At 37.5% G+C, this 12,457-nt stretch overlaps 1 protein-coding gene across 1 annotated transcript in view; it reads right to left on the bottom strand.

Moving 5' to 3' along the window:
* The window catches only part of fam117ab (family with sequence similarity 117 member Ab), a 14,096-nt gene extending 2,134 nt beyond the window's left edge, over positions 1 to 11,962 (bottom strand). Inside the window, exons 1-4 of the mRNA XM_016244750.1 lie at positions 11,691 to 11,962; positions 10,281 to 10,451; positions 6,510 to 6,661; positions 6,234 to 6,384 (exon numbers count right to left, since the gene is read on the bottom strand). Coding sequence (XP_016100236.1) covers positions 6,234 to 6,384; positions 6,510 to 6,661; positions 10,281 to 10,451; positions 11,691 to 11,793 — 577 coding nt within the window. The 5' untranslated portion in view covers positions 11,794 to 11,962. The remainder of the gene's footprint in view (positions 1 to 6,233; positions 6,385 to 6,509; positions 6,662 to 10,280; positions 10,452 to 11,690) is intronic.
* Between the last annotated feature and the right edge of the window lie 495 nt (positions 11,963 to 12,457).

The raw sequence follows: 12,457 nt of genomic DNA, 5'->3' as shown, positions 1-12,457 counted from the left end.
GAGTTGTTTTCTCGTTATAACGACTTAATTTTCTCGTTATATCGACATAACGAGAGTTGTTTTCTCGTTATAACGACTTAATTTTCTCGTTATATCGACATAACGAGAGTTGTTTTCTCGTTATAACGACTTAATTTTCTCGTTATATCGACATAACGAGAGTTGTTTTCTCGTTATAACGACTTAATTTTCTCGTTATATCGACATACTCTTGTTTTTTATACATAATTATACATAATCCATTTTTAGATTGGTAAACCAAATTCAGACTTTAAGCTTCAATCTCAAATGTAATGCATGGAATTTATGGAAAAGCAATAAATAAATAACAGTGCTAATAAGTGGGGGGCGTGGTGACTTTTGCGATCGGCGTGCCAGTCAATTTACCCCACAGCCAATCACGGGCCCCATCCTTGCTCGGGCCCCGGGGCTTCAGCCCCACCTAGCCCAATGGTTAATATGGCCCTGGCGGCAACCACATGTGACGACCCCGGGCTGGACTCTGCTTTGTCCACGGTGAAAGCCGATCCGGCGATCCACAGCGCAAAGTTGTAGTACTTCCTCAGCGACCAGCACGGATCAGCTCCAGGCATGACGAAGCAGATATCATCCTCTTTTGGAAGGCCAAACAAAGTAGTTTCGCTTTCACAACTAAACACACAGCGCCTTCACGACATGCTTGCGGCGGCAACAACAACAATACTACAGCGAGAATAAAAGTTACGACTTCTTTCTTTGCGTGAACATTTGGGCAACGTTATGCAAATCTTCCCACATCGTGACGTAGACATGTGGGGGCGTGTTAGAACGAGGCATTTTTACGTAGGCGTGGCTGACTCTTAACTTTTATAAAGAATATCTCTTTGGATTTGAGACTTTAGTCTTTACAACTTTACAGATCTTCTTTATGCACCAAGAGCTTGTAACACTCCAAAGAGAAAGGAAAAATTGAAATCGCATCATATGACCCCTTTAATCTTGAGTACCTATAGACAGAGGTGTAGCAGTAGGGCAGGCAAGGCAGGCAATTGCCTGGGGCCCCGCATTTTGAGGGGGCCCCCGACAGCTGACCATTTGAACAATCGGAAATGTCATTATTAATATAACATGGAGCAATATATCTGCATCCCCCCTAAGGGGCCTCCTCTTGCGTTACGCTGGATGTGCTTGTTTTTTCCTCGTGATGCGTCGGCCTCCGTTTTCAAACTGGCACAGCGCTTACTCGTGCATTTGCTCATTTAAACATGAAGAGGACTTATCCATCTGGCAGCCAGAAGCAGAAAAAAGCAAGAAGAGGAGGAAAAGAGGAAACATGACAGCAGTAAATGATGGAGATAAGATTGACTTAAGGATAATTGTATGACAGACAAATGTTTTTGTTGTTAATTCCAGCTTATTTTCGTTTAATTATTTGCAAGATGAATTACTGGTAATAGTCCAATTACTAATATGGCTACTGGGAAACAGGTTAGCTATGGTTGCACTTAGCAGCAGCATATTGTGTAGTATGGAGCCCTGTACATGACATGCAAGAAAAAATTAATCGTGGGCACAATTTATTAATTCGTTACCTCGATTTACTAGATCCTGCGCACGATTTATTCATTCATTCATTCCCTCGATTTAAGTAAATCATGCGCTTGATATAATAATTCGTGCCCTCGTTCTAGGTAAATCGTGCGCACAAAATAATAATTTGTTGTACTTCCTGTCCGCGTGCGCATTCTTCTTGTTGTCATGTTATGTTATAGACAGAGACACTTTAATTGGGTTTTATTTTGAGTTCAGCCTGTTCACAATTTATGTTCTATTATATGTGTTTTAACTACTTTTTGTATGTTGTATAAATATATATCTAGGTAACGTAGATATATTAACAAAATCTTTTAGAAGGGCCTCATCTATTAATTTTGCCTGGGGCCCCCACTTCATCTTGGTTCGCCTCTGCCTATAGAGTAGTATTGCATCCTTCATATCTCGGAAGATTCTTTAGTTTTATCAAATTTATATAAGACAGATACAGCTTTACACTTCTCTCTGAAAACATTCGAGCTCCTGGAGGCGTGCCGTGGGCGGAGTTTTAGAGTTACGAGCACGCGAAGCTTTGACATAAATAAAACAGGAGCTATGTCATATAACTATGTCTAAAATTCAGATCCAGCCATATATATTAGATCCAGAATTGGATCCTGACGACTTCCGTAACCCAAATGAAGCATGTTGAGCGGAACTTTTGTGAATGTTTTAAAATTGTATGCAAAACAATACCCCACTCTGTTCAGGATATATAGTACATACTGTACAAACAGTAAAACAATATTACATTAATTTAATCAATGTAGACTGCAGCCCTCTGTTGGTGAAAATAATCACTACACAATTACCCTGGTAACCAGCAGGGTATGTTAGTCAGGATTTTTTGCAGGGTGTTTTGAATGTGCTAAAAAAACAGGGATATTTCCGGGGACAGGGCACCGAAAACCAAATTGTCTCCAGAAAATGGATGTCTGGTAACCCTAATACATAGTTGAGTTTTTGACAGGAATAACACCATGATGGTGATGTATCAGCAAGAGTTTGAAAAATAATTGTGATGTCCGGTTCGCGAACAGATCTTTCTATTGAACCGATTGTTTTTAGTGAACCGGTCGAACCAGTTCAACAAATTGGAATGAATCGTTTGAAACCGTTTGCGTCTCCAGTAAGCACTAATCCAGAAATTACTTAAGTTACTCACTTTTTGATGTGACTGACACTCCCTCTGACTTGAAATAAACCAATATCCCGGAGTTATTAATTTAATCCAACAGTACACTGACTGAACTGCAGTGAAAAGAGAACTGATAACGAGCACGATTAAAGGTGGGATAAGCGATTTTTCAAAAACACTTTAGGGTGCTTTCACACTTGGTTCGCTTGCCTGGTCCGAACCAGAGCTCAATTGCTCCCCCCTCCCCCTGTCCCCGCTGAACTGCGTTCATATTATTTTATTTGGGTCTGAACCGCGGTTCATTTGGGTCATCAAGCCAGCAGCTGTTTACCCCGTTGCTAAGTAACAACGGTGCAGGAGAAGGCGGCAAATGCATAACATTGCTCTCTGCACTTTTATATATTTACGTTTTTTTACCATTCATTTTGTTTGCCAAGCTTCGGTACATAACGGCACTTACATCTGTCTTACGAATGTACCGCAAATGCTCTAAAGAACGCTGAAGGCGAACAGAAATGAGATATACAGCTCTCTGTTTGCAGCGCGTCAGTCACGCTCAACAGGAAAGTGAGTGAAACACACAATTTTATCAAATAATACGTCATTATTAGCGGTTCACTTTCGCGATTTGGTACGACTGCGTTCACATCAGCAGCAAACCGTATCGGAGTTCACATGAACCGTACCCCAGACCACCCTTTTTAAGCGTACTCGGGTACGGTTCGCGGGTGCGCACCCGAGGTTGGAAGACAGCGTTCACATCATCCAAACGAATCGAACTCTGACGTCAATCGAACCCGGGTGTGCACCAAAAGTGCTAGTGTGAAAGCACCCTTCGAAAACTGATTCGGGCCGACTAGTAAAACAAACTTGTAGCCAATCAGCAGTAAGGGGCGTGTCTACTCATGATGTGGAGGAGAAAGAGTTCAGTGCACAGGACGGACATTAGCCGAGCCGAGCGACAGATAGATAGATAGAGATGGCGGATAAAAAACAAAAGAGGAAAACGTTTGCGGAACAAAAGAAGGCTTAAGGCAAGATGAAGAACCCGTGTAAATATCGGATCAGCTTTCCAGCGCTGGAGAGAACTGAAGGAGCGGAAGACCTGCGATCGGACGCTGAGGTTGTTTTGTTTCTTCTCGATAGGTGTGTAACAGATAGATAGAGATGGCGGATAAAAAACAAAAGAGGAAAACGTTTGTGGAACAAAAGAAGGCTTAAGGCAAGATGAAGAACCCATGTAAATATCGGATCAGCTTTCCAGCGCTGGAGAGAACTGAAGGAGCGGAAGACCTGCGATCGGACGCTGAGGTTGTTTTGTTTCTTCTCGATAGGTGTGTAACACTGTGTCTGCGCCGCAACAGCTAAAGTCTGTCTAGTACACTCGACGCGACAAAGCGACCGTTGAAAATCATGTATGTAGACCATAGATATGTATATAGGTTATATCTATGGTGTAGACAGCATCACTGATAAGGAGTTCCATAGTATTTTGTTGCTCCGCGCCACTCGCGTCCGGTGTAGACACGGTGTAACATTGGTTTTGCTTTGTTTCACAGAACTAATCGTTGCCTGGGTTGCGTATGTATGTGTGGGGCGGAGCTATCAAAATAGGGGCAAGACCCTTTTGGGGTAGGGGTGTGTTTGTTTTGGTGATTTCAAATTTCTACATTGGCTACCAGAAATCGCTTAGCCCACCTTTAAGGCTAGAAGGGATACAGCAAAAACTACTGGGCATGCGCACATTAATATAGCGTAGTTTTTCTCACACTGTACAACAATGACTATTTTTGCATTCTTGTAAGGGGTAGGTTTAGGATTGGGGTAGGTGTAGACGTTAATAAAACACAATCTAACAGGTAGAAAATTTAATTTATTGTTAGCTTTCTAGCCACAACCCAGAGCAGCTGATATTGATATACTGAGCATGTGTGCAGCGTGCCATGTACTAACGATCATACACGGCTGCATTACAATTTTTGAAACAACTGATGGAGCAAAGGAAACATCTTTAAAGTATTATTCATTTTATTTATGTATTTATTTTTTTTAAAGATGAATGTATCTGTGTTTAAGGACTTTGTGTGTTCAGTTGAGGATTCTCTTAGGTTATAGACAAAAGGGTTTTTTTATGATCTCGGTCAGGGATGTTAAACCATAATAATTGAGATGCTATGTTTAATAGGAAACAAGTGTACTGTAATTATAGTTAATGATGACACATTCACAAATAAACAGTTGAGTGTTCAAACAATACAATTTTAACAAAGAACAATTGCTGAAAAAATGCACTTACACACTTAACACACTGTACAGCTATGTGGGGGAAGGGGTAGTTTATGCCCTTTGACTTTTGAGGTTACACCCAGTCTCCCTTGGCAACAGGGAGTCTAGACAGATTAATAAGCCTAACCAAGAGATAATAGTTTGCTCTATATTCCTCTTAACTTTTGTCCTTGAAAGTATTTTAGCATTTGCTGTAATACTGTAAAGAAAAACCAAATTGTGGAATACAAAAAGTTTATTGTGCTTTTCCAAATACACAATAACAGAATAATAGCATACAAAATATATACTGTATATACAAGAAACTACATGCGCAACATGAACATAAATATTTGTACACAGATCAAACCATCTAATGTTCAGAAATATTTGTACAAATTTATTTTTCTATTTTAATGTTGTTTAAAAAGCATTACAGTAAAAGTTGTCTAGTTGGGTTTTCATGTTAATTATTTTAACAATTAATTGTTTGTGGAACTATCAAACTACACATTTATTTGTTTCATAAATAATCCATGGTATTGGTGAAAAGGTGATATAAAGCAAAAAATTATGTAATCAAACCGCGAGAGCGAAGCAAGCAGCTTCTTTTGATTCGCAGTTCTCGAATCTCGATCTCATTCCCGAATATAGAATCGGTTGCAACGGTTTTCAAATCACCAGTACACTGAACTGGAAATGGTTTCTTTTGGACACATCTGATTTAAGAACAGATGAGCTGATGATACTGTGCATGTGTGCTTCACTGTAAAGTTTCCAAACAGTACATGACCGACTGCCTGGAGGGGGCCAATCTAGTGAAACGTAAGTTTATTTAATAACATAATGGATTATGCATCGTAAGTGGATCATGGTTTCTGCACTGATGAAGACTAATTTATTCACTTTATATCTTCAAGACTTGTAAAACATCCTCGTTTGCACATCACTACCTGTATTTGGGTGCTTTATTTGCCAAACTTAACTGTAAGAATCTTATCAGATCATGATGATGTTTTAACTGACTGAAGTTATGATTACTGACTTTATATATTTGAATGTGTTGAGTGTATTTTCATCCCGGCCCGGGACGATAGACTTGACATAATTACGTCATCACAAATTACATCATTACATTAGGGTGTAAAAGAACCGGTGAACCGTTTTTTTTTAACCGGTTCATTGAAACAAACTGTTCAAAAGAACCGGTTTGCGGAAAAGAACCGGACGTTCCATCACTGAAGAAAAACAGACCTACCAGAGTCGAGATCTAGAGGGCAATGTGGAGAGCAAGATGTGGATGAGGAAGAAGAAGAGAGGGAAGCTACACAGGAAGATCCAATCTGAAATCCACTCCTGGAGCTCAGGTGTGGAACAGGAGCCCTGTGGCCATCAGGAACCTCATACAGCTAAATGAAAAAATAAATAAATAAATACACACAATATTACAATTACTTGAAGGTTTCCAGTTTTGCAAATTTGCATGAAATCAGTCTTCACAATCAGTTAAAATGGTGAACAGTGCTAAACCTACTCCACAGTGGTGAACTGATGAATTATGTGTGAAGACTTTCTCCAGCTCCAGATCTAGTCTCTCTTCACTTTGACGCAAGCGTGACGACAGTCGAGTCAATGACGCAGGTGGGATTAATAGAGCAGGGGACTGAGAAGAGAGAAAAACACATACTGGTATTAGTTTGATTACAGAAGCCTTTTATTGATACCTTTAGTCTACGCTTTTTTTTTATTTTATTTTTTTATTAAAAGATAGTGTTGTTGGGTCCAAGTCAAGTCCAAGTCCTTAACCAACTGAGTTTGCAGCTGACTCCAACAGAAACTGGGAGTGTTGATATTCAATTAATTAACCATTATTCGTTGTGATGAAAAGAAATACAAATCGCATATTAATCCCTTTTTTAAATACTGGAATTTTGCTGAGCCCCTTAGTGGTTGAGAACAACTGCTCTATCAATAAACAACTTTAAACTTTTTCACTAATATTTTCATTAATACATTTTATTATGTTTACTTAGCTGCAGCGAGAATATGTTTCCTACATTTTCGTCCCCATGATGTATTTGAATTAAACACTCTTAAAAAGCACATAATACATATTCAAACTCCTACGAATGATGGAAACGTCAAAGTTAGCATGAAAAAAAAATTAAAGCAAAACATACATATATTTTCAGTTCATGCTGGATGGTGTGATTTAATCAATCTCCCAAGCCTGGTATTAATTTACATATTTAAAAATTTAAAATTACACAGGAAGGAAGAGACTGATCAACATACAGTATAAAACAGCCCACCACAGTTTGCTTTTTGTGCACGACATTTAGGGTATATATATATATATATATACATATATATATATATATATATATTTCAAAGTCTATATGCCATAAACCTTGAAAAATGTGGCTAATCTGCAACTAGTTGTTCTCCAATGTGGAGAATGAAGGATTACAAACACTGGTAAATGTAGCCACAGGGGGATATTTATAACACATTTCATTGTAAGCGAGTACTGCAATATGCTGCATTCTTGTTAATGTGACTAATAAACTTTGAAGTGAGTTTACTTTACAGTATATCTGATAAAGTGCTGTGTGTGTGTGTGTGATGTTGCAGATTGCTGGTCTACAATTTGGTGCAACAGTATGCTATAATGGATAAAAACCAACTAACAACAGCCATAACAAAATACCATATATCTATCTAAAACTAAACTGAAATTAAAAACCATAATACATAATGAAATGAGATAATGAAACTGTAATAACCCTAAGAAGTGTGATATCTGTTTGCAGCTGGCCAGCATGTGTTCAAAGCAGAACCGTTTTTGATACAACCACTCTTCCTGTTACTTTTTGCAATCCTCCTCACTTCCTCTAACATTTTTGTACATGTGTCAGAATATGGCACTTTAGTGCATTTGAAGGCTTCACCCGCAGACCACTGAACTCGTTTGAATTTTATGAGCATCTAGAAGCTTTTGGTGCAGCCAAGAATGTGCTTCCCTAAACTATAATACAAACAGAATTGGATTCTAATTTTGCGATAATATGTTGCGACATACTGATACATGACATGCAATGACATAGATTTCCATGCAAGAGAAAGGTTGAAAAATTTAATGTCAAAATAATCCACCCCCAAGTACGATATGATCCTTGGATATGGCTGGGATCCCTCCTTAAATGTAAGTTTGCCAAAGGTTAATAAAACTGTCTAGACATTGTGAAAAACACTTAACATGCCCTTATGTACCAAGACAGTGATAATAAAGATCAAATTAATACACTTTATGGACGATGCATACTACAGTATATACAGGCAAGCAGATGAGCCCAGAATATCAACACAACGTGCTAAATTACGCTTTAAGTGCTTTATTTAAAATGGTTTAGCTTAAATGCTTAACGTGAAACTTAGCACATTGCGTTTATGGGTTCATCTTTACATACACAGTACGTTTTATTAATATGGTGTATACTGAATTTCGCTTTTTTTAATAATAAAAAAAAGAGTGGAAATAGAGTATTTAATAGGACAATAATACTATAATTAAAATGGGATATGTTGTCCTCTCTTTGATACAGACTGTACAGACTAGTACGTCGACTGTGCAGCTCATATTGTTATCGATATTATGCACTCGAAACCATGACTCCTTTTACAGACTAAAGACACCTTTACTGATCAGCGGGTTTAATTTGGTTAAGGTTAGGTGTAACAGTGTGCTTTGGGGAGAGGGACAAGTAATGTCTCCATAAAGCAGTATCCACTACTGATTTAAATAAATATACACTGAATATGTTGTTGCTATTATTATATATGCTGTTTTATAATGTACTACAATACACTGAGGTGCAAATAGCATCTGCCACTATTTACACTTACGTAGTGCAAGAAAATACTGCTACTTTCACTTAGTGTAAAAAGCACCAAATGCTCTTGATAATACTATAATTAAAATGGGATATGTTGTCCTCTCTTTGATACAGACTGTACAGACTAGTACGTCGACTGTGCAGCTCATATTGTTATCGATATTATGCACTCGAAACCATGACTCCTTTTACAGACTAAAGACACCTTTACTGATCAGCGGGTTTAATTTGGTTAAGGTTAGGTGTAACAGTGTGCTTTGGGGAGAGGGACAAGTAATGTCTCCATAAAGCAGTATCCACTTCTGATTTAAATAAATATACACTGAATATGTTGTTGCTATTATTATATATGCTGTTTTATAATGTACTACAATACACTGAGGTGCAAATAGCATCTGCCACTATTTACACTTACGTAGTGCAAGAAAATACTGCTACTTTCACTTAGTGTAAAAAGCACCAAATGCTCTTTGCACTTTTGGTGAAATTTGTAAGATTTTTGCGTGTCAAAATACATTCCCTTAACCCAGTTTATTGTTCATTGACTACTAGAAGTAGTGGTGGGGGATGAGGAGATACCCCCTGACAATGTAAGTGGTCTTAAGTCGATGATACAAAAGGAAGAGTCAAATTTTGGCTTAGATAATGAGGAACAGAAAACAGATGATATTTAAAAAATGAGAAAAGCTGATACACCCATTTCCCTTCACAGCTGAGCTGAGGGATAAAGTTCATAGTGATTGTACTGTGATGTAACCTAGTTTGAGCAAATTATAATGTCAGAGGGTAACACAGACTTTTGGTATATACCATGGTACTGCATGGCCCCGGTTACACTGGTATTAACATCTGTCCTGAGTGAGCAGTGTCAGGGAACTTTACTTTTAAAATAATGCATTACAATATTGCATTACTCCATAAAAAAAAAAAAAAACTAATTGCATTACCTAGTTACTCTTTATGGAAAGTAATGCATTAGCCTATGTTACTTTTTGTCACACGGGCTGGGCTTGCTTATTTGTTTTTAATAAAAAAAATAAAAATATATATATTTTTGGCAACTGTAAACACCAAAAGAGAAAATTAATAAGCCTCCGGCTAAAGTAAACGTCTCTCCACCTCACTTCCAATTTCTCTCAACACGGGGACAGGAAAGGTGTCAGTATTACAGTAAATAAATGGGAAAACAAAGTAACTTGCATTAATTATTTGAAAAAGTAACTCAGATATTTCTTTGTAAATTTAAAAACAATGCGTTGCTTTACTAGTTACTTGGGAAATGTTATCTGATTGCATAACTCACGTTACCCCCCCCAACACTGTGGGTGAGTCAGCTCAACTCAACTAATGGCTGAACAGTAATATGGGACTAGAATTTATTTTAAGATTATAATTTGATTCAGGCCCACATGATTTAGTCAGAAGATGGAATCCCTTCACCTGTGTGGATTTGTCTTCCCTGTCGTGTCCGTCGCCCTCTTTGGGCCACTGGCCTTGCAGGTACGACCCTACAATCGCATCCAAAGATACTGTGTGCCGAATCGGAGTCTGCAAACGCCACTCTGCTTGAGTTCTATCACCTGAGGAAACAAGAAAGCTTAAAAACACCTGAAATCAAAATTATCACAGCAAATTGCATGGACAGAAAACAAGTGCTCATTTCTTCATGTACTTCAATGGGGGGGAAATGCTTTCATCCTATATTATCTTTTGTGTTATATTTACTATTCATTGGTTTAGATCATAAAAATGCTTCTATTAATTATTTATTATAAATTATATTATCATTAAAATAACAATTTGAGCTGTAAAGATTAGCATGATTTCCATAATGTCTTAGTATTTGGATTGTCCGTCCGGTAACACTGGAGCTGATATGAACAAAACCAGTTCTCTAGCATGACCTGAGATGTTTCAAAGAGCATCTTGTGCTTCAATGGATGCAAGAAAATCTGGAAGTTCACATGATCAGTGCCACAAATTGTATTATTTGATTAGTAAAATATCTTAAATATTCTTATTCATTCTTCTCCATATGTCAAAAACTTTTCTGGTTATATAAATTATTGTGTATGTTTTCATATTTAAATAAGACGCCATAGACAGCGTCTTTATTTCCAGCTTTAGAATCCCAGATGTTTAATGTAGTCCCCACTGTATATCGGACATACAGTATAATACGTTAATGAATCCATTAATCTTATAAGTATAAATTAAATGTTTAAAGTCAACATACAGCCAATGTTTATACTTAATATTAGAATGATGATGAAGGCGATGATGAAGATGTGTTGCTTGCTATGCACCAGTAAATTCCAGAAGAAAGCTGCAGGGTGGAAAGATTAAATTCCCTTAAATGTACATATATTCTAAGGTTAATGAAATATTTAATGTACAGTGCACAGCATAAATGAGTACACCCCCTGTAAAACTTAACAAATTCAGCAATTACACTTTACTTAGAAGACATGTTAGGGTTCTTTGGAGATATAATATTCCAACAAGCCTGCTTGATCAATTACCAAAGAAGAATGCCAAAATTATTCAGCAAAATAAGATTTTCTTATCAAAGTAATACAATTTTGTGTTGCAAAAATGAGTACACCCTCCTGAAAGTTACAACAAAAAAAAAAGTGTATAGGTTTAAGGCTATTTTTGATCAACAGGTAAGTATATTGAACCAAAACTCACACAAAGAAACAAGTATTAATGCAGTTGCAAACTCAATGATTCACATGTACTTCCTGTTAATCTTCAAGAAAGACATTCAGTGGTTCAGATCATGTGTGATAGTTACTGATATGTATTAAATACTTCACCTGGAGTGATATTTGTGACGGCAGCTCCAGCTGCTTTGTGCAGCGTGAAGGGAACAGTAGCTTTGAGAGGCTGGAGACCTGATCTGTTCCTGGACATCTTCATCTCTTCACAAACTCTGGCGTCACTAGTAGACTGTGTCCTTCTTTAACTGTCTATTTCCAGCTATCTGTCCATTCTAAATGTTTCTCATCTAGTTTCTTAACTAGACCGATAACTAGAAGATATACTTAATTAATCGTATTCAACTATACGATTATAAAATTAAGAGAGTTATTTGCTGCTCAACACCGAGTAACGCTGGTTTCTGCCTCTCAAAACGCTCTGTGTCGGATCTTTCATTCATTTAGGAAGTGGGCGGATACATTTAGAAGTGAAAATGATGGTATCAGGGCTTCAAATCTGGGGAGAAATGTTCCCCTCACATTGTGATATTTAGGACAGATCAGCAGAAAGTGTTTCTCGTTCTCTATTTGCTGTAGATCACAGTGTCTACAGATCCTCTGCTCTTGCTCTGTCCATGTTTGTCTATGTCTTCCTCGCTCCATTTCTAAATCATGGTTACTTAATCTGTATTTGGAGAGGATTTGTCTTTCTTTAAATGGTTTAATCAATAAATAATTGGCAAATTTAGTGGTTCTGTTTAGGGTTGAGTAGCATTGGAGTTTATTTTGGAGGTCAAAGTGTATTTTTAGAGATTCATCATGAGTGTCTTTTAGATTTTTGTCAATTTCTTTAATAATGGCTTTGGTGTTGAAGCTGTAGTCAG

This window comes from Sinocyclocheilus grahami, unplaced genomic scaffold, assembly GCF_001515645.1.
Source record: "Sinocyclocheilus grahami isolate Dianchi unplaced genomic scaffold, SAMN03320097.WGS_v1.1 scaffold733.1, whole genome shotgun sequence".
Taxonomy (NCBI): Eukaryota; Metazoa; Chordata; class Actinopteri; order Cypriniformes; family Cyprinidae; genus Sinocyclocheilus; species Sinocyclocheilus grahami.
Note: the sequence above shows the minus strand (reverse complement) of the source record. Positions and strands in the feature narration are given on the sequence as shown.